At 63.7% G+C, this 19,781-nt stretch overlaps 13 protein-coding genes across 13 annotated transcripts; 6 read left to right on the top strand and 7 right to left on the bottom strand.

Annotated features, from left to right (window-relative positions):
- Window positions 1–950: 950 nt before the first annotated feature.
- OSTLU_26113 (predicted protein) lies at window positions 951–1,679 on the top strand (the record flags this gene model as incomplete). Its single annotated transcript, XM_001420085.1, has 1 exon — window positions 951–1,679. The coding sequence occupies one exon, from the start codon at window positions 951–953 to the stop codon at window positions 1,677–1,679; it is 729 nt and encodes a 242-aa protein (XP_001420122.1).
- A 203-nt stretch (window positions 1,680–1,882) lies between these two features.
- Window positions 1,883–2,604, top strand: OSTLU_26112 (predicted protein; the record flags this gene model as incomplete). The annotated part of the gene is made up of 2 exons (XM_001420084.1): window positions 1,883–2,009; window positions 2,222–2,604. 2 exons carry the CDS (start codon window positions 1,883–1,885, stop codon window positions 2,602–2,604), a joined length of 510 nt encoding a protein of 169 aa, XP_001420121.1.
- Window positions 2,605–2,695: 91 nt separating this feature from the next.
- Window positions 2,696–3,838, top strand: OSTLU_37878 (predicted protein; the record flags this gene model as incomplete). Its single annotated transcript, XM_001420083.1, has 1 exon — window positions 2,696–3,838. The coding sequence occupies one exon, from the start codon at window positions 2,696–2,698 to the stop codon at window positions 3,836–3,838; it is 1,143 nt and encodes a 380-aa protein (XP_001420120.1).
- A 55-nt stretch (window positions 3,839–3,893) lies between these two features.
- Window positions 3,894–4,067, bottom strand: OSTLU_26110 (predicted protein; the record flags this gene model as incomplete). The annotated part of the gene is made up of 1 exon (XM_001419914.1): window positions 3,894–4,067. The coding sequence occupies one exon, from the start codon at window positions 4,065–4,067 to the stop codon at window positions 3,894–3,896; it is 174 nt and encodes a 57-aa protein (XP_001419951.1).
- Window positions 4,068–4,843: 776 nt separating this feature from the next.
- On the top strand, window positions 4,844–5,878 carry OSTLU_94831 (predicted protein; the record flags this gene model as incomplete). Its single annotated transcript, XM_001420082.1, is given in 2 exon segments — window positions 4,844–5,600; window positions 5,616–5,878. The coding sequence occupies 2 exon segments, from the start codon at window positions 4,844–4,846 to the stop codon at window positions 5,876–5,878; spliced, it is 1,020 nt and encodes a 339-aa protein (XP_001420119.1).
- A 434-nt stretch (window positions 5,879–6,312) lies between these two features.
- Window positions 6,313–7,326, bottom strand: OSTLU_93334 (predicted protein; the record flags this gene model as incomplete). The annotated part of the gene is made up of 1 exon (XM_001419913.1): window positions 6,313–7,326. A coding segment is annotated over one exon (1,014 nt), but the record flags the coding sequence as incomplete, so codon positions are not given.
- A 2,046-nt stretch (window positions 7,327–9,372) lies between these two features.
- On the bottom strand, window positions 9,373–11,109 carry OSTLU_88419 (predicted protein; the record flags this gene model as incomplete). The annotated part of the gene is made up of 1 exon (XM_001419912.1): window positions 9,373–11,109. One exon carries the CDS (start codon window positions 11,107–11,109, stop codon window positions 9,373–9,375), a length of 1,737 nt encoding a protein of 578 aa, XP_001419949.1.
- A 464-nt stretch (window positions 11,110–11,573) lies between these two features.
- OSTLU_26106 (predicted protein) lies at window positions 11,574–12,554 on the top strand (the record flags this gene model as incomplete). Its single annotated transcript, XM_001420081.1, has 2 exons — window positions 11,574–11,709; window positions 11,815–12,554. 2 exons carry the CDS (start codon window positions 11,574–11,576, stop codon window positions 12,552–12,554), a joined length of 876 nt encoding a protein of 291 aa, XP_001420118.1.
- A 733-nt stretch (window positions 12,555–13,287) lies between these two features.
- Window positions 13,288–14,028, bottom strand: OSTLU_5385 (predicted protein; the record flags this gene model as incomplete). Its single annotated transcript, XM_001419911.1, has 2 exons — window positions 13,288–13,522; window positions 13,712–14,028. Coding segments are annotated over 2 exons (552 nt in total), but the record flags the coding sequence as incomplete, so codon positions are not given.
- Window positions 14,029–14,527: 499 nt separating this feature from the next.
- OSTLU_26104 (predicted protein) lies at window positions 14,528–14,689 on the bottom strand (the record flags this gene model as incomplete). The annotated part of the gene is made up of 1 exon (XM_001419910.1): window positions 14,528–14,689. The coding sequence occupies one exon, from the start codon at window positions 14,687–14,689 to the stop codon at window positions 14,528–14,530; it is 162 nt and encodes a 53-aa protein (XP_001419947.1).
- Window positions 14,690–15,960: 1,271 nt separating this feature from the next.
- On the bottom strand, window positions 15,961–16,173 carry OSTLU_26103 (predicted protein; the record flags this gene model as incomplete). Its single annotated transcript, XM_001419909.1, has 1 exon — window positions 15,961–16,173. The coding sequence occupies one exon, from the start codon at window positions 16,171–16,173 to the stop codon at window positions 15,961–15,963; it is 213 nt and encodes a 70-aa protein (XP_001419946.1).
- Window positions 16,174–16,498: 325 nt separating this feature from the next.
- On the bottom strand, window positions 16,499–17,718 carry OSTLU_26102 (predicted protein). The gene has a single exon (XM_001419908.1). It carries the CDS (start codon window positions 17,529–17,531, stop codon window positions 16,518–16,520), a length of 1,014 nt encoding a protein of 337 aa, XP_001419945.1. The 5' UTR covers window positions 17,532–17,718; the 3' UTR covers window positions 16,499–16,517.
- A 539-nt stretch (window positions 17,719–18,257) lies between these two features.
- OSTLU_46735 (predicted protein) lies at window positions 18,258–19,751 on the top strand. Its single transcript, XM_001420080.1, has one exon. It carries the CDS (start codon window positions 18,324–18,326, stop codon window positions 19,698–19,700), a length of 1,377 nt encoding a protein of 458 aa, XP_001420117.1. The 5' UTR covers window positions 18,258–18,323; the 3' UTR covers window positions 19,701–19,751.
- The last annotated feature ends 30 nt before the right edge of the window (window positions 19,752–19,781 follow it).

Raw genomic sequence — 19,781 nt, 5'->3', positions numbered from 1 at the left:
ATTTCATGTATTTATTGCATCCCGCCGTCTACAGCGGTTCCGGCTTAAACTTTTTCAACCGTCTCCCGAAGTGTTGTCGATCGATCAACCTATTGTGATACGCCCACGCGTCTTCTCGACTCAGCACGCCGTTCGCGACGCGTTCGCGTCCGCTCTTTCCTCCCGTTCGCTCCACGACGCGCGTCGCCTCGCGCGCGTCCTCGTCCCACTCGAACCGTCGTCGCCCGACCCTCGACGTCATCGCTCGCGCGTACCCCACCGTCCCCACCAATCGTCGCACGCCGTCCGCGACGTCCGCCGCCGTCGCGTTCGCCCCGCGCGCCGCGCGCGCGCGCCGCGCGACGTCCGCGACGACGTCCTCGAGTCTTCGCCGCTCCTCCGCCCGCGCGCGTCGCGCGAGCCACACGAGCTCTCTGTACGCGCTGCGCGCCGTCGTCAGTCGCGCGCGCGAGACGCGCGCGATTCGCGCGCACCCGAGCACGACGCCGCGCGCGGACGCCATGGCGCGCCGTCGCGCGCGACGATGTGCCGGGACGCGCGGCGGCGCGCGGCAGAGCGCGGCGCGCATGCGCGCGCGCGGCGACGCGCGCGCGCCGACGGCGACGGCGACGAAGGCGCGCGTCGCGACGGTCGTCGCGCTCGCGTGCGCGGCGGTCGCGTGCGCGGCGCGCGCGGCGACGACGCGCGACGCGCCGCGAGACGCGACGACGGGGACGACGACGACGACGCGCGACGACGACGTCGACGTCGGCGCGTTCGCGGTCGACGTCGACGGGTGCGCGACGCACGCGTGGCGAGGGACGTGGACGCGCGGCGCGAGCGCGTGCGCGACGCGCGCGTGGACGCTGGCGAGGACGGGGTGCGGCGACGAGGACGACGCGGAGACGCGGGGACGGGGACGCGGAGGAAAGAGAGGACGAAGGGGGCGAGAAAACGCCCTGGCGTGGGTCATGCGCGAGGACGTGGGGGAGACGTGCGGGTTCGGGCGGTTGGCGGCGACGGCGCGGGGGAACAGGGTGGGGAAATTGATCGAAGGGCGGCGCGCGGCGTTTTTGGGCGACTCGGGCGCGAGAAACGCGTACGGGGGATTCGTCGCGGCGACGAGCGATGCGTGGAGCGACGTGAGCTTGACGACGAAGGATGGGGAGAAACATCGCGATTGGGCGCACGACTTGGTCGGGGGGGCGAAGGCGACGTTTACGTGGGCGCCGTACGCGTCGGACGTCGTCGACGCGCTGGACGCGTACGGCGAGCGCGACGCGCCGGATTTGATCGTCATATCCACGGCGCTGTGGCACGTTTTGCACGACGAATCGGTGTCTAGGTACAAGACGACGATGGCCGCGCTCGGTGCGCGCGTGCGCACGATCGAGGCGGCGCATCCAAAGGTGGTGATTGTGTGGATCGACGCCGCGCTCGTGATTCGCGACAAGCTCGTCGCCGAGGACAAACGCGTCAAATTTACCGACACGAATCTGGCGCGGTACGCCAAAATACGAGACGACCAAAAGTCAACGAGGATCGTCCTCCCCGCCGGTCCGGCGGTGCGCGTGCGCGCGCGCGAAATCACCGCCCTGTGCGGCGCGGAGTGCTCCGTCGACGGCGTCCACTACCGCCCCGTGGTGTACGACGCCGTCGCGCAAATCATCCTCAACATCGCCCGCTCGCGCTGGCGTTGATCGCACCGAGCGTGCATTTAGCATCATTTATTAGCGCTCGCTCTCTTGTAAATCACGCGCCCGCGGGCGTCTCGCGCGCGCGAAACGTCTCGCGCGACTCGAGACGAAAAAAACCTAGACCCTCACGGCGGGCGCGCCCCGTCCGCACTCGCGCGCGCGGCGCCGACGCGCTCGCCCCCGCCCGCCCCCCCCAGGCGCGCACCATGAGCTTCTACGGCGAAGACAGCCCCACGGACGCGACGGAATCGCGCAGAAAGTACCTGCAGTCGTGGCGAGACAAGCTCGGGCCGTACAAGTTTGAAGCGCGGAACGATCTTCGCGCGACGGACGGTGCGCGTCGCGCCGCGCCCGCGCGCGACGCGCGAGCGCGCGTTCGACACCGCGGAAGCGCGCGCGCGCGAACGCGCGCGACGACGGGCGCGCGAAAGCGAGGAAACCGGTGGACCTTCTCGCGGCGTAGGGTCGACGGCGACGGCGAGACGAAGCGAACGACGACGAACGCGCGACTGACGACGGTTTCGTGAATTTTCGACCGAAAACAGCGAACGATAATAACGTGTGGTTTTACCGCGATCGCGTGGGTAAGTGCCGTGGACCGGCGCCGTTGAACACGATGCGACAGTGCTGGGTGAACGGCGTCGTGGACGAACACACGTTGGTTTGGGGGAACGGGTTGTCGGATTGGGTGCCCGCACGAAACGTTCGAGGATTGGTGCCGAACATTCGCAACCCGCCGACGATCGCGTTGCACTGGCTCATGCGCAAGTTTGTGGACACGGACGAGAAGTTGGCGGCGACGCGCCGCGAGCGGTTCGAGCGCGGGCAGGCGGCGACGGACACGCTCGCGGGCGAAGACGTCTCTCGCTGGTCGCGCCGGCGTCAGAAGGAGACCGACGCCAACACCGTTCCCGCACCGTTCGAGTAGGCGCCGATCGCGCGCGCACTTTTAGAATCGAAGACACACTCGCGGCTGTAATAATCCAACCGCACAACGTAGCTCACCTCGCGGCGGCGGCATGTCTTCTTCCGTCGTTCGCGCGCCCCTCATCGCCGCCCGCGCGTCCCGCGCGCGCGCGCGCGGTGCGCGACGTCTCTCGAGCGTCATCGTCGCCGCGCGCGCGTCCTCGGACGCGCGATGCTTTGTTTTCAGCGCGCACCGTTACGAAGACGAAACGCTTCGCCGCGCGCTCCCGAACGCGACGTACAGCAGCGCGCGTCTATCGCTCGACACCGCGTCGCTCGCGCAGGGCCACGACGCGGTCTGCGTGTTCGTCGACGACGACGCGCGCGGCGAGGTCGTGGACGCCCTCGCGGAGCGCGGGGTGAAGTTGATATTGCTCCGCTGCGCGGGATTCGACAACGTGGACTGCGAGCGAGCGCGCGAGAGAGGGATCAGCGTGCTGCGCGTGCCGGCGTACGATCCGTTGAGCATCAGCGAGCACGCGGTGGCGATGATGATGAGTCTGAATCGACACTTGTGCGCGTCGCGCGACCGGCTGCGCATGGGAAACTTTACGCTCGACGGCTTGGTGGGAAGTTCGATGCGAGGGAAAACCGTCGGCGTCGTGGGAACGGGTAAAATCGGCCGCGGTGTGGCGGAAATTTTGAAGAATGGATTTCAGATGCGCGTGCTCGGGTACGATAAATTCGAGAAGGACGATTTTTGCGGCGATTACGTGTCGCTCGACGAGCTCTTGGCGCGGAGCGACGTCGTGTCGCTCCACCTTCCGCTCACGCCGGAGACGCGTGGGATGATTTGCGTGGAGACGATAGCGAAGATGAAGGAGGGTACGATCCTCATCAACACCAGCCGTGGTCTGCTCGTCGACGCTCGCGCTGCTATCGACGGTTTGTATTCCGGGCGCATCGCCGCGCTCGGCTTGGACGTGTACGAAAACGAAAATCGCCTCTTCTTCAAGGATTTCAGTTCGATGAACACGAACGAGCGCATGTTGGTGTGGGACGAGACGATGGCGATCTTAGGCTCGATGCCGCAAGTACTCGTGACGCCGCACACCGCGTTTTTGACGCACGAGGCGCTGGACGAAATCGCCAAGCACACCGCGGAAAACTTTCGCCAGTTTTGCGCGGGCGAACGTCTCGAGGGCGCCAACGTCGTCGTCGACGCCTCGGTGTCTGCCGCTAGTACTACTACCTAGTTTACATACAGTTAAGCTCGCTACAATACGCGCCTCGGCGTCGGCGCGCTTCGCGTCACTTCGCGTTGACGCGACCCGTCTTCCAAAACCTTTCCCGATTCCCATCTCCCGGCTCGCGTCGATCCTCCTTCAACCACGCGTTCACCGGCGCGTTTATCCATCCGTGCACCCGTCCTATCTCCGCGTTCGCGCCGCTCTCGTTCGATTTCGGCAGCGTCGTCGACACCATCGCCGCGACGAAGAACGGCGTCGCCAGCACCGCCGCGAACGCCCGCGTCTGCCGCCCTCCCGACCCCCCCCGCGCCGCCGCCGCCGCCGCCGCCCCTCCGCGCGCGTACGCCGCGTCGCGCGATCGCCCTCGTCCCAGCAGCGCGTCTCGCGCGGCGACGACCTCGCGAAACTTCACCGCGCATCCCGCCGCGTCGGGATGCGCCGCGCGCGCCGCGCGCTTAAACGCCGCCTTGACCTCGTCGCGCGTCGGACGCGCGTCGCGCGCGAGTCCGAGCGTCGCGCGGTGCCGCGCGAGATCGTCCATCGCGCGCGCGCGTCGCCGAGCGGCGTCGCGCGGCGCGCGCGACGCTCGGACTCGCGGCGACCGACCGCGACCGACCGCACGGTCGTATGCGCGCGCAGTCACGATGTATTTATCGTATTTATCACCGAACATCCCCGCACAAGAGTCGCGAATGCGCCCATCTTTATGACTCCGAATGTCCGAACGCGCGACGTCATCCGCGCCGCCGCGGATAAGGCTCGCGCGACGCGATCGCGACGCGCGACGCGTCGTCACATCGCCGCGCTCGACCGCCCGACGACCGAACCGAGACGCACACGCGCGCGCACACCTCTCTCATCATGCACGCGAGCCAGCTCGCGCACACCGCGCGAATCGCGACGACGACGTCGCGGAGCACCGCGTCGCGATCGCGACGCGCGACGAAGACGCGCGCGGCGGTGAGCGCGCCGCCGAAGACGCTGAAGACGGGCGTCGTCACGGGACAGGACATGATCGACGTGCTGAACCACGCGCGTCATCACGGATACGCGATTCCGGCGGTGAACTGCACGATGTCGCCGGTGATCAACGCGTGCCTCGAGGCGGCGAAGAAGGCGAACGCGCCGATGATCGTGCAATTCTCAAACGGCGGCGGATACTTCATGGCCGGTAAGGGCACGAGCAACGCGGATGAGAAGGCCGCGGTCGCGGGATGCGTCGCGGGCGCGGTCATGGTGCGGGAATTGGCGGCGCTGTACGGCGTGCCGGTGATTTTGCACACCGACCACTGCGCGAAAAACTTGCTCCCGTGGTTCGACGGCTTGTTGGAGGCGAACGAGGCGTACTTTGCCAAGCACGGTGAACCGTTGTTCTCGTCGCACATGCTCGACTTGAGCGAGGAACCGATCGAGGAGAACTTGGAAATCTGCAAGAAGTACTTGGCGCGCATGAAGAAGATCAACTGCTTCCTCGAGATGGAGATCGGCATCACCGGCGGCGAGGAGGACGGCGTCGACAACTCGGACGTCGCGCCGGAAGACCTCTACTCCAAGCCGGAAGAGATCTACCAAGTCTACGAAGCGCTCCAACCGATCGCGCCGGACTTCTACTCCATCGCTGCGGCGTTCGGTAACGTGCACGGCGTCTACTCCCCGGGTAACGTCAAGCTCACGCCGAAGATTTTGGCCAACGCGCAAAAGTTCGTCAAGGAAAAGACGGGCGGCGACAGCGACAAGCCGGTGTACTTTGTCTTCCACGGCGGCTCCGGTTCTTCCCGCGAAGAAATCCGTGAGGCGGTTGGCTACGGTGTCATCAAGATGAACATCGACACCGACACCCAGTGGAGCTTCTGGGATGGCGTCAAGAACTACGAAGCCAAGAACAACGCGTACCTCCAAGGCCAAATTGGCAACCCGGAGGGCGCCGAAAAGCCGAACAAGAAGTACTACGATCCGCGCGCGTGGATCCGATCCGCGGAACAAGCGACGTGCGACCGGTTGCTTGCGGCTTATGAAGATCTCAACGCGACGAATGCGCTCAGGTAAGTTTTCTTTTGAGGCGAAAGAGAAGCGAAAGCTCCCGTCCCCGACGCCGACCCCAACCCGAACCGAACAAAAGACTGACGACATTATACTTTATCCTGCCCACAGTAAGTAAGCGCGCTTTCTCATAAGCGTGATCTATACGCTCAGGTTTGTATCCTGGCGAAAGCTCAACCCACTTCTTTCTAGTCCGTCGATAAAGCTCTCGGCGACGCGGCGCCCCGCAGCGGGGCGGCGGCATTTCACCTGTAATACGAAGTTTTCGTGACATCACCGAAGAATGTGCCTCGTCTCTCGCCTGTAACTCCGCGATCACAACGGTACGAATCGTAATACATCTACGCATTGCGTTACAAAATTGGTACAGCAGTAGCAAAGCACTAGTAGAGAACTAAAACGCGCTCGCGGCGTCGGCGTTTGCTAGGACTACTCCTCGTTCAAGGCGGACCACCCAAACGTCGCCGTTCGGCGAGCAGCTTTTTGAAGTCTTCGGGCGAGTGAACGACAATTTCAAATCCGCCCGGCGCGGGCATGAAACGCACTGGGTGCGCGCAATGTGAGCACGGGTAGACGTAACGTCCGCCCTCGCGCATCATGTTTCGGCGCTCCACGGCCGAGCACTCGACGCACATGACGTGACCGCACTCCGGAAAGATGGTACACATGGGCGTGCTCGTTGGATCATTGTTTTGTAATTCACTCGCGTGATCACAGATCGCGACCGCATTCCCACTTCGCCAAAACTCGAGGTGCTCCTCGCACACGTGGACGAGCTCCATCACGTCTCGGACGTCACCCTTGTCAAAGACTGTCCCATCGAACGATTGAAGCCAACGAACGTATTTCGCGATGGCGTCCACGAGATCTTCAAAGTCGACTTCGTCAACGCGCCCGTTGAGATGCTTCGTCCCTTTGACGCGCAAGTCTTTGAGGTTCAACTGCATGATGGGAAGGTTCTGAAACAAAAACGTCGTCGGCACGCGCTTGCAGCCCGTGAGGTCGAGTCGCTCGAGCTCGTGGCAGTGGAAGCCGATGTACTCCGCGGTTTCGAGCGTCAAGAGTTCGCATCCACTCAAATCGATCTCTCGAATGGTGTGATGGCACTTGTTCAACACCTTCAACACTGAAAGATCCGTGAGTTGCGAACACCCGCTCAAGTTCAGCACTTCGATGGACGCGAACGCGTTGTCGTCCTTGACTATCCCGTACAACACTTTGTTCGTCATCGTCGCCGCATGTCGGCTGAGATCGAGCGTATGCCACACAGTAGGGCTTCGGATCGCCGCGCGAAACCGTTTGTTGACGAGCGAAAGCGCGAGTAACTCTTTCGGCGACGGCGCTTCGATTCGCCGCAAAATGAGTTGCAGGGTGTCCTCGTTGATGTCGTTCAACGTCACCATCGTTCGCGACTTTCGTCGCACGAACGACAAGTACGTCAACATCGCCGCCACCGCGGGTTCGTCGTCACCGATCGCACGAAGTCGCCTGCAAAGGACGCGAAAAAGAACGAAGTCAGTGCCCGTTCAAACGGTTCGGGTCTTTCGTGCGTTCAAACGTACCGTTCCACTTCCTCGAGCTCGTCTAAAATATCTTCCGCGGCCAATCTCGCCTCTTCGCGAGCGGCGTGGGCACTGTAATGATCAATACATCCAACGCGTCAGTGTCTTTCTCGCGCGCGATCGTCCGAGCGCGTCATCGCCGTTCGCGCCGAGCGTCCGACCCGACGCGATTCGAGCGCAATCGTCCGGAATCCCTACCTCGCGCGCCTCGCCCGTTCGTAATTAGCCGCCAAATCCGCGCACAGCTCTCGCATTCGCGTTCGGGTCGCGTCCAGATGCATCTTCACCGCTACCTGACGCACGGACGATCGAGACGCCCGTTCGCCGCTCGACTCTCGTCCGCTCGACTCTCGTCCGCTCGCCCCCGTCTCATCATCCTTCTTCACCCGTCCTCGTTTATTACCGCTCTCCCGCTCGCCGTAGTGCGGCGTCGCGATCGACGTCTCCGGCGACGCATCCGTGGGCGTGCACAGGCCCGGCGACGCGTTCTCAGCGCCGCGTTTACGCGCGGGAGAACTCATTCAAACCGATTCGTAATTTCAACCGCGTGAACGTTTGCGCGCCGTTTTCGCGTCGTTCGCTCGGTTTGCGCGCGCACGTTCGTATCACAACGTCGTCGATTGGTTCGATCTTTCGTTTCGCGCGCGCGCGCGAGGCGTCGACCGCGCGCGGCCGTGTGCGGCGACGTCGAGTGCCTCGGCGTCTGTTCGCGAGCGTCCCGCTCACGGCGCCGCGCCGCGCGACGCGGCCTCGGCGTCGTCGCGCACGTACCGCCGGCGCCGACGCGTGAAAACGTCGTGACGGTCGACGAGGGACATGCGCGTGACCTCCTCGCGACATATGGGACACGAGGCGTGAATTTTAAGCCAATGCGTGCAGCACTCGTCGTGAAACGCGTGCGCGCACTTGAGGACGAGGGCCAAGTCCTCGTCTTCGAAACTTTCGGTGCAGATCGCGCACTCGGCGACGGCGCAGTCCTTGACGTGGCGAACCGAGCCGTCGATGATCTTGACTTCGATGTGGCCGTTCGCTCGGAGGAATTGAAACCAGCGCGGGCTGCCGACGACGCAGCGCGGCAAGCTGCGGAGAGCGGTTCTCGACGCGGGGCCGACGCGCGCTTTGTTGAGCTCTTCAAATGTACTCGCGCGGCGAACGAGACGATCGGGTAAACCAACGAGCGGTTGACGATGCGTCGACGCTTCGTCGTTGTCGCGCAAACGTCGTTGTCGCTCGAGCTCGCGAGCGACGGCTAACTGGCGCCACGTCCCCGGATCGAACGCGGCGTCGTGCGTCCATCGACCTGGCGCTCTGCGAGATTCCGCCCGTCGCATCACGCGAAGGAACTCGTGGACATCCGCGTCTGGCACGATTGGTGTGATCGCGGCGTCGGATTCTCCCGATTCGCTCGCGCGTCGATCGCCCAACTCGACGTCGTCGTCATTGGAATCTGAATCGTCGCCGAAGCACAGCCTTTGGCATCGGCGACCACGGCGACCGCATCGAATGCCCCGGAACAACAACGCGAGAAACAACACGGCGACGGGAAATATCCACAAAGCTGGCCAAGCGTACGGTTGGCGCATGCGCGCGCTCGGTTCGAGTGTGGTGGCGTTGGAGCTCGCGGCGTTGCCACCGTCAACGTCTTCCTGAAACAGTTTGCGCGACGAACGGGCGCGAGGCGACGCGCGCGTGACGATGTCGATCGACATGGAATTTTATGCTTAGGGTTTTGGCACCATCGACGCGGTCGCGCGCGCGTGTATGCGGATTTCGCGGGAGTTGGGCCCAGATATCGGAACGACGCGACGCCGCGACGTCGGCAGCAGCGCCTCGGGGAACGCGATGAAAGTGAAGACTAGACAAAACGTGTTCGAATACAAGGTGGGGTGATACAGTGTGTGATACAACTATGGGATGGGTTCGGTGTACCCGTCGCGCTCACTCGTCGATGTCCATGGCGTGAGAATCGCGACGGGACACGGTGAGCGGTGAATCGTCGCCCGCGGCATCGGCCAATAATCTCTTCTCCGCTCTCTTCGGAGAGCTGTCGTGGAGTAAAACTCGAAGCCGGCCTTCTTTGGTGCCATACGCGATACCCTGCCCTGGGATCGGGTGAAAACACGCGGCGTTGACTTCGTCCTCGACGGATGGAATGATCCGCACGAGACGCATGTTCTCAGTGCAAAACACCTCGAGGATGGTGTGCACTTGGGAAAACGAATCACCATGCGGCATGAGAATTTCCAGCGCAGCGTGTCGACGGCCGTATGCCAAAAGTACGTGTGCGCTCGTTGGACTGAACTGGATGCTCGTCAAGCACTGCGCCGCCTTGATGGCCCTCGCGCTCAGGACTTGACCGAAATTTTGTGAATCGAGCGAGTACACTCGCAGCTCGCAAATAAATCGTAAATCTTGCCTCGGTACGGGCGGTTTACACGCCTGGCAGGTCGCGATGTACCGTCCGCACGGTGAAAAGTGCGCACCCATCTCGCTACATAGCACTGTTTGTGGTAACACGAACGGTAGCTCCTCGAGAGGTTTGAGTTCAATCTCGCCATCCTCGTCCAATTGCGTTTCAAACTCCCAAAGCTTGAGCTTGACGATACACGGCAAGTCTGGCGACGCCATCGTCGATGCGCTCGCCGCGGCGACGATCGGTGCCGTCTGTTGCGGCATCTGTTGCGGCATCCCTCCCGCTCTCGCTTCTGGCTGCAAACGCCGAGCGCCTCGAGCGTCGGCGCCCTCGTCGTTTCGCTCCTCGTGCGCGGCTCGCATGGGCGCGCTCGTGATCCGTCCCATCATCTGCGTCATGGAATACGTGGCGTATCTACGATTCCCTAACCCTAACATTTCGTGCACGTACTTCCGCGTCGCCTCGGGCGCGTTTTCGACGTTCGCCGGCGCGTTCGCTCGGTCTCGCCACATCGCGTCTCCTTGGGCGTTGAGGCTACGTCGGCGGCCGCTCGTGGCCGTTCCGAGCTCCAGCTCCGTCTCTAATCTCGACCGCGCCGTTTCGACGACGTCGTCGCGCGCGCAATACACCCCAGCTTCTTGATCATAACCCCCTTCCACATCCTTAGTGTACGCCGGACCGAGCGCGTCCGCGTCCATGTCGCGAACCTCCGCCGTGAGAATCATCGGCGCCCCCGTGGGATGAAAGTGCACCGCGCGCAGCGACCGCGTCGTTCGCAGCAGCACCTTGATCGCGTCCTGCGCGCTCACCGCGCTCCCATCGGGGTTCACCTGCTCTCTAAACTTGTACTTTTTATACTTCCACGCGTACAGCCTGTGCCCCGACGTGACGCACAAAATATCGCTCCCTGGAAAGAACGCCAGGCTCGCGATGCTCTTCCCGAAGTCCCACCGCGCCGTCATCACCCCGCTCGCCCGATCCCACACGATCACCGTGTTATCCAGCGATCCGCTCGCCAGCACGTCTGAATTCGTCGGGTGAAACCGCACCACCCACGGCGTCCTTCCGTGTCCCTCCAGCGTCCGCACCATCCTCCCCGTCGCGCACTCGATCAGCTTCACCGTGTGATCGCCGTGCGTGCTCGCCAGCGTCTTCCCGTCCGCGCTGTACGCCACCGCGATCGTGCTTCGCGGCGCCGGCTCGAACGGGCAGTACCGTCCGCTCACCCGCCGCAGCGCGTCGTCCTCGGCCCATCGTCGCATCCGCCCCTCGCACCGCGCGCGCGTCGTCGCGCGGTCGTTCGCGTTCCGCGTCCTCGCGCGCGCGTCGTCGCGTCGCGGCGTGCGCTCGACGTCGCGCGTCGTCGCTAATCGCTCGCCTTTATCGTCGTCGTCGTCGTCGTCGCGTCGTTCGTCGCGCGCGCGCCGCAGCCCGATCTCGCGATCGCGCGCGACGACGAACGCGTTCTCCGCGCGCGTCGTCGCGCGTCCGCGCGCGCGCGCGGGCATCGCGCGCGTCGTCGCGGCGCGATCTGGCGACGGAATCGCGACGCCGTTGACTCGCCGCACAATCGCGCGCTCGCGTCGGCTCGCGTCGCTTCCGTCGCGCCGCGACGACGCGCGACGACGCGCGCGTTGATCGTCGCGCGCGCCGTCGCGATCGAACGCGCGACGACGGCGAGAAGGCGCGACGCGACGAACGAATCGAATCGTCGAGGGGAATCGGCATGGCGACGCCGCCGCCGCCGAAACCGTGGCGCGCGGCGGCGGGCGCGGGCGAGACGGCGGTGAAGTCCACGCCGGTGGCCGACGGAAGCGCGGTGAAACCGTGGGATAAGCCGGGGGCGGGACAGACGCCGAGCGGTGCGCGAACGAGCGAACGGGCGACGCGACGCGAAGGCGAAGGCGAAGGCGAAGGCGAACGCGGAGAGACTGACGACGACGACGACGACGACGTTCGCGCGATAGCGCCCGTGGCGACGGTGAATAATCCGACGGGAACGACGGCGACGCCGGAGAGTCGAGCGTGGGAGACGACGAATCGAGGGACGTCGCACGGGGCGTCGCCGAGCGGGTACGCGGGGACGACGTACGGAGGCGCGCCGTACGGCGGAAATTCGATGTACGGAGGGTATCGGGGAGGCGCGTACGGAAATTCGATGTACGGCGGCGGGTACGGAGGGTACGGCGGCGGGATGTACGGCGGCGGGATGTACGGCGGCGGGTACGGCGGCGGGATGTACGGCGGCGGGTACGGCGGCGGGTACGGCGGCGGGATGTACGGCGGGTACGGCGGCGGGATGTACGGCGGGCACGGCGGCGGGATGTACGGCGGCGGGATGTACGGGCAGCCACCCATGGGACCGTATGGGCCCGGTGGTCCACCGCCCGGCGCGCCGCCGTTGACGGGTTGGCAGGCGCTCATGCACTCTTTGTCGTCCGTCGTGCACTTGTTTGGGAAGATTTCCTTTCTCGTCGACGAAAACACGCAGGCGTTGCATTTTTTCATCATGTCGCTGTTGCAGCTCCTAGACCGCGGCGGGCATTTGTACGGAGAGATGTCACGCATTTTACTCAAGGCTATGGGATATCCCGTGCCCCCACGTCCGCCGCAGCAGTTCGGTCCTCCGGGCGGGCCGGGCGGGTTCGACAATCGCGGCGCGCCCGGAGCCGCCTCCTTCGGCGACGCCTGGGGAAGTGGCGATTAAAACTCGAACGAATTCGTGTGTTGTAAAAGAATATTACCGCGTAGCTAATCTAAAAATCGTCGTGCGCGAACGACGAGTGCAAGTACTCCGCACCGAATCCGCGTTTCTTCTTCGATTTCGGTTTAGGAAACTTTTCTTCAATGTACGCGTTGATCGCGTTGACGAAATCACTCTTTTCGTAGCATGAGACGCACGGAATCGAGTGCACTTGCATGAGCGCCTTGATCGCGCTCACTTTCATCTTGCTGTAATTCTTCGAAGGGTCGAGTTTGAGGCCTTGTTTCGGCACCGCTTTCACGCGAGCGCAACCCGTCGCGTAGCTCTTCGCGTACGACTCGAGCCACTTCTCCACCTCGGCGCTCTTCATGTCGTGATCGAGCTTGCCACCGTATGCAACCGTCTTGTCCATGTCACCGTCGCAAAGTACCATGAGCACGGGCTGCTTCACGACGTCGAAATGCAAACCCATTTCGAGATTGTTGCTCCTACTCTCCGCCATGTGCATCCTGTCCCTGAACGCGTACGCGGTGACTTTAAACCAAGCCGGCGTCTCGTGCTTGTCGTTCAAAAAGATGACGCACGCGCTCCCGCTCGACGACCACTTCGTGCAATCCGTGGCGACAAATTTCTCCAACTGCACCGTCTTTCGCAAGTTCGCAAAACTCACGGGAAGCTGATTCATCACCCAGTCGTACATTTGTTGAAATCCGTGTCCGCCGCTATCGTACGTCGTGCTCACGCCGGCTTTCTTCAGCTTAAGCGTCGGGTACGAATCAACGCCCTCCATCGCGCAGAGACCTTTTTGCTTCTCGCAATTCACCGCCCCGACGCGAACGAACCCATTGAGCGCCTTCGCGAGTTCCTCAAACTGCGATTTCATCTGCTGACAGTGCCCGCACCACGGGGCGTAAAACGAAATGAACCAAATATTCTTCGCATCCGTCCCCGGAAACCGTCCTTGCCTCAAGCTCGTCACCGGTGACTTTTTATCGAATAAATTTTCCTTCGGTCGCTGTTGCTGCTGACGCTGCTGCTGATGCGGATGTCTTCGCCCTCCGCGTCCGCCTCCGCCTCCGCGTCCGAACATGTCGCCGAAAATGTCCCCGAACGGGTCGCCCCCGCCGAACGGACCTCCCCCGCCGCCGCGTTGATTAAACTCGAACCGCATTCCCGGATGTCCGAACCCACCTCCACCGAATCCGCCTCCGCCGCCCGGATGCCCGCCGGCTTGCTGGTTCCGCAGTCCCTCCGCGCCGTACTGGTCGTACACGCGTCGCTTCTCCGGATCCGTCAGCGCCTCGTACGCTTCGGAGATCTTCGCGAAGTGTTCGGGCGATCCGCCCTTATCGGGGTGATGCTTCAGCGCCTGAATGCGATAGTTCTTCTTCAGCGTGCGTTCGTCCGCGTTGCGATCGACGCCGAGCAGTTTATAGTAGTCATCCGACGACGCCACGATGAGGCGCGCGCGGACGACGAACGCGAAGGAAATCAGCGCGACGAGGCGCGCGAGCGGGGAACGACGCCCGCGCGCCCGCGCGGGATGATGTTTCGCACGCGTCATCGCGCGCGCGCGGACGATCGGACGCGTGCGGACGCGGCGCGAGCGCGAGTGTGAAGATCGATCGAGCTCTCGCGCCGCGAGGCAAACGTCGCGGCGAGACGCGAGACGAGGGCGTCGCGAAAACGCGCGACGAAGCGCGTTCGCCGAGCGAATGTGATGCCGTGATTACACGGTGCGGCGCTAGGCGCGAGACGGTCGAAAACGAGGACGCGACGCGACGCACGACCGCGTATCGTCGCGCTCGGCGGCTCGGAATCGAGAGCGTTTCGCCGAGCGCGAGTCACCGCGCGGTCGTCGTCGAATTCGTCAACGTCAAAGCCCAAGACTCGTACGCGGGCTAATCTAACGGCGCGCGACGACCGATCGTCGTGGCGCGATGTCCGTGTGTCTATGTTTCGCGCGATGCGGCGTCTTAAAGCTCGTCTCGCGAGGACCGCGACGACGCGTCCGGGCTCGGCGTCAACTTTGATTTGAGATACTCCACGATGACGTCCGAACTCCAGCTACCGACGTCGACGTCGATGCCGTTGTTATCGCTCGCCGCGTCTTCGTACATCGTGAGCGTCGGTGACATTCCTTGAACTAAATCGAACCGCACGTCGCGGGTCTGGCGCAACGCGGGCAAGCTCTCCGTTTGAAACTTCTTCAACTCCGGAAAGCGTCCCAGTTTTCACGAGCACACGCGAACGAGCGCTCGAGCGTATGTCACGGGCGCCGCGGCGTCGTTCGAGGCGGCGCAACACGCGCGGCACTCGTCGTAGAGCGCGACGGACGCTGTTTTCGAACGTAAATTATCGCAGGCATCCACAGAGCACTCGGACGACACGAAGCCGAGCGCCGCGCACTCGGCGGCGGAGTGCGCGCGAACGACGGACACGAGTGATGACGCGACGCACGCGAGCGTCGCGGAGCGGCGTCGCGCGCGCATGACGCGTCACGCGTCGTAGTGGCGTTTCGTATGCTACAGGCGCGAACGAGCCTCAGTTCAAGACGCGGCTGGGCCTCAAGCGGTCGCGCGCGCTCACGCCGCGCGACGAATCGGCGCGTGGCGATTTTGATCTCGCGAATTTTAACCTTGAACGGCGCGCGCGCGCGACGAGGCGTCCGCTGCGCGAGACGCCTGGTATTCTAATCTTACCGGGCTTCTATTTTCGGTCGAGCGAATGTGGGCGAGTAGACGCGCGCGCGCCGCTCGAACGGCGAGGATCGAGATATCTGTTCGCGTAAAGTCGTTGTCGCACGAGCGTGCGTTTGCGAAGCGCGCGCGAGAGGCTGAGATTGATGACTTGAGGCGGGAGTTAAAGGCGCTGGAGACGCGCTCGGCGACGACGCTCGAGCGGCACCGAGCCGCCGTGCGCGCAGTAGGCGCGGCATCCGAGCGAGACTGCGCGACGTCGCGCGCGCGTATGTCGGCATTGGACGTGAAGTGTGATGGCGCGCGCGACGTCTTGCGCGAGATTCAGAACGCCAACGCGCAGTTGGCGAGCGAAGTCGAAGCGATTCGCGAGCGCGCCGAGAGGGCGGCGGCAGCAAAGCGCGAAGCGCGTGCGCAGGCGCGTCTCTTAGAGTTCCGGCGCGTGCGTTCGGCGACCACGATTCAGCGCGCATTTCGGCGTTGGGTCGCCAACGGACGTAAGCGTCCGAAGAAGAGGAAGACCAAGACGAAGCGCGCGAAGAATACGAAGAGTCGCGGCGACGGCGATGTCAAAAAGTCCACCGTTCGTGCGGGAAAAACGCGACGCGCCGCATAGTGATTTGATATCTCTCTACCTCGCGCTACTTAATGTTACAATCGCTCTCCTCTCGCGCTATCCTCCTCTGAAATGTACTACGTCGTCCCGCGTCTCAGCACGGCCCGCACGGATGGTTCGTCTCCGCGTCGATCGCCGTCACCAGCCTCGTGCTGTCCGCGCAATCCGCCCAAACCGCTCGCACGCGACCCATGTTTAGAGCTATTTTCGGACACGGTCGCGCGTTGGGCGTGCTGTGCCTCGCATCCACTTTCCCGTCCACGAGCGTGCGCTCGACCTCCTCCGCCGTGATGAACCTGCACTCCATGCGGCACGCCGCGTGCTCGCTCGTCACCCGAGGCTTCGACCGCAGCCTCGCGCGCACGCGCTCGTTCTCGCGCTCGTACTCCGCGGCTTGATGGAGCACGAAACCGACGAGCGCGGCGACACCGGCGCCGACAAGCGCCAGGAGACCAAAGCCGCCGCGGGGACGGGGACGACCGTCGTCGCTCGCACCGCGCTTGGACGCGCGCTTGGAGAATTTGTGCGCGCGGGCGTTCGCTTTGCGCGAACCTTTGCTCGGACGCACGCCGCGGCGCGCGCCCGGGATGTTGGGAGGCATGTTGTGAGGGTTCGTACGACAACAAGCGCGTCTCTAAAATCGTCTGTCTTCTAATCCATCTGTAAGCCCGCTACGGCCATGGCGAGCGCGCCATCGTAGGTGGCGTTGCCACCGATGAATCCAGCGGCGTGGATGAACACGCATCCCGGAATCCCCGACGCCTTGCTCAAGTCATCGTCGCGAAGACCGCGCCACGCCGTAGGCAAGCCTTTGCGAAACTCAAAACTCGAGGGCGAGAGGGAGATCGTGCTCACGCGGAAACCTTTGGGGTCTTGCCACAACACAAACTTCGGCAACGTCGTCATCTGACGTTCGGCTTCGAGCTCGTAAAGGTGCTCTTTCCACGGACAAAATGTCTCGAGGTAAAGAATTTCGCCGCTCTCGTGCACGCTCTTCGCCTTGTCGAGCGCGCTCTCCACGTGCGAGCGCGCGGGAAGCCACTTACTCGCGTAGTACTCGAGCACGTCGTCGAACTCACCCCCGGTCAACGCCACCGCCTTTTCGAACTGTTCCATTTGCTTTTCCGGCGAATTGGGCTCGTCCCACGCCGGATTCAATCGCTTGACGCGCGCCGACAACCCGGTGTTGTCCTTGTACTTTGCCTTCGCATCCGTATCGTACATGTTCACCCCGTTATCGATCGCGTCCACGCCCTCGATGAATTCTTCGTACATCTTCACGTAAATCTTCTCCACCGTCTTCTCATCCGGCGCCTCGCCGCGCTTCGCTCGCGTCAACGCCTCGCGCACGATTTCCTCCCCGTAGTGCTTGTACACCAACCCCGCGCTCGACAGCTTCGTCCCGAACCCCCGTCCGAACGTCTCCGCGAACTCCCGCTGATGATGATCGTACAGCCTCTTCTCCGCGTCGTACACCGCGCCGACGTCGATGACGACGTCCGCCTTGGCCCATCGCTCGCCGTCTCGCGAGCGGTCGATCGCCGCGCCCGCGAACGCGCGCGTCCTTCGCAGCAGGTGACACCCGAGCGCCTCGTCGCAGTGAAACGCGCCGTCGTGCGTCGCGATCGTCGTCTGCGCCTTCGTCCGCTTCGCCTCGTTCGTCATCGCGCGCGTCGTCGCCGCGCGTCGCCGTCCGTCGCGCGCGCCCCTCGCGCTCGCGCCGCGCGCGCGCGCGACGCGCGCGATGACGCGCGCCGCGCTCGTCGTGCGTCCGCGCCGCGCGCGTCGCCGAGCTCTTCGTCCGTCCGCGCGCGCGTCGGTCGGATCGACGCGCGAGACGTCGCGAGGCGCGCAGTGCCGCGCGTCGCGGACGCGCGATGCGCGCGCGATGCGCGCGCGATGCGCCGCCGCATCGCCGTCGCGACGCCCGGCGCGCGCGCGTCGACGCGAAACGCGCGATAAAAATTTTCGCGCGCCGTCGCGCGCGTCGCGGGCGTCGCGCCGCGCGCGCGCGGGGCGCGGCGACGTCGATTCGCGCGCCGCGCGCGACCGTCGCGATTCGCGAACGGCCGCGTCGACGCGTCGCGCGACGCGACGCGACGCGGCGTCGGCACGCGTCGACGCGCGAACGCCGCGGACGGCGAATAAAAAACGGGCGCGACGCGCCGTTCGCGCGCGAGCGACGCGACGCGCGCGACGCGCGACGCGCGCGCGAGGATTCGATCGAGTCGGCGCGCGCGACGCGACGCGGGTCGTTACGCGGATTGAATCGAATCCTCGCGACCGGGTCGACGCGACGCGCGAGAGGCGATGCCGTTCGCGGAGCGGTTGGTGGAGCTGATGCGGGCGTCGAACGCGCGGGACGAGACGCGGATCGTCGCGCACGGGACGTCGCTCGCGCCGACGACGACGGCGAGCGGTGAGGGCGAGCGCGGGTGGCGCGTCGAGACGGACACGATGGGAGAGGTGCGCGTGCCCGCGGATAAGCTGTGGGGGGCGCAGACGCAGCGGTCGCTGCAGAATTTTAGGATCGGGGGGGAGAAGATGCCGGTGGCGATCGTGCGAAGCTTGGCCATCGTCAAGTACGCGGCGGCGACGGTGAACGAACGGGCGGGGGGACTGGAGCCGAGATTGGCGGATGCGATTCGAAAGGCGGCGCGGGAGGTGGTGGAGGGACGGTTGGATGATCATTTTCCGCTCGCCGTGTGGCAAACGGGAAGTGGGACGCAGACGAACATGAATCTGAACGAGGTCATCTCGAATTACGCGAATTCGCGCGTGCTCGGCGGCGCCGTCGGGACCAAGTCTCCGATTCACCCGAACGATCACGTCAACAAATCGCAGTCGAGTAACGATACGTTTCCGACCGCTATGTCCATCGCCACCGCGCACGAAGTGCAAGAGCGGCTGATTCCGGCGTTGAAAATGCTGCAGGAGGCGTTGCACCAGAAAGTGCTCGCGTGGGGAGGCATAGTGAAAATCGGCAGAACGCATCTTCAAGACGCCGTCCCGATCACGCTCGCGCAAGAATTCAGTGGGTACGAGCAACAGTGCAAGAATTCTCTCGTGCGCGCCAAAGGTGCGCTCATTCACTTGCTCGAGCTCGCCATCGGCGGCACCGCCGTCGGCACGGGGCTAAACTCGCCACCAGGTTTCGGCGAGGCGATGGCGGCGGAAATCTCCCTATTAACCGGTTTGCCGTTCGTGAGCGCGCCAAATAAGTTTGAGGCGCTCGCCGCACACGACGCGCAGTCCGCGCTGTCCGGTCTGTTGAAGACTATCGCGATTTCGTTGTTGAAAATTGCCAACGATATTCGTCTTCTCGGCTCTGGACCTCGCGCCGGACTCGGCGAACTTCAGCTGCCTGAAAACGAGCCCGGAAGCAGTATCATGCCTGGTAAGGTGAACCCGACGCAGTGCGAAAGTCTGATGCAGGTGTGCGCGCAAGTCATCGGTAACGATCTCGCGGTCACCATCGGCGGTTCCGCGAGCTCCCACTTTGAGCTCAACGTAGCTAAGCCTCTGATCGCTCACAACAACCTGAACTCCATCGCGCTCCTTTCTGATTCGGTCATCAGCTTCACGCAAAACTGCGTCGTTGGTATCGAACCAAACATCGAGCGCATCGACGCGCTCATGCGAAGCAGCTTAATGCTCGTCACCAGCTTGCTGCCGAAGATCGGGTACGACAACGCCGCAAAAATTTCGAAAAAAGCACACGCCGAAGGTTTAACTTTACGCGAAGCTGGCATCGCGCTCGGTTTACTGACGAACGAACAGTTCGATGAATGGATAAAGCCTGAAGAAATGACGCGCCCACAGTCAAAACTGTGAACAGTTTATTATAATCGAGCGCGGCGCCGAAAGTTGTTGTAAACAAAATCTTGTGCAACGTAACTGTGCAGTGATGCATTA

The sequence above is a fragment of the Ostreococcus lucimarinus genome, chromosome 10 (assembly GCF_000092065.1).
Source record: "Ostreococcus lucimarinus CCE9901 chromosome 10, complete sequence".
Taxonomy (NCBI): Eukaryota; Viridiplantae; Chlorophyta; class Mamiellophyceae; order Mamiellales; family Bathycoccaceae; genus Ostreococcus; species Ostreococcus sp. 'lucimarinus'.
Note: the sequence above shows the minus strand (reverse complement) of the source record. Positions and strands in the feature narration are given on the sequence as shown.

Bases quoted from the DNA above. Each gene is read 5' to 3' on its own strand.
- OSTLU_46735 (XM_001420080.1), top strand. From the start codon at position 18,324: ATGGGAGAGGTGCGCGTGCCCGCGGATAAGCTGTGGGGGGCGCAGACG.
- OSTLU_26102 (XM_001419908.1), bottom strand. From the start codon at position 17,531: ATGACGAACGAGGCGAAGCGGACGAAGGCGCAGACGACGATCGCGACG.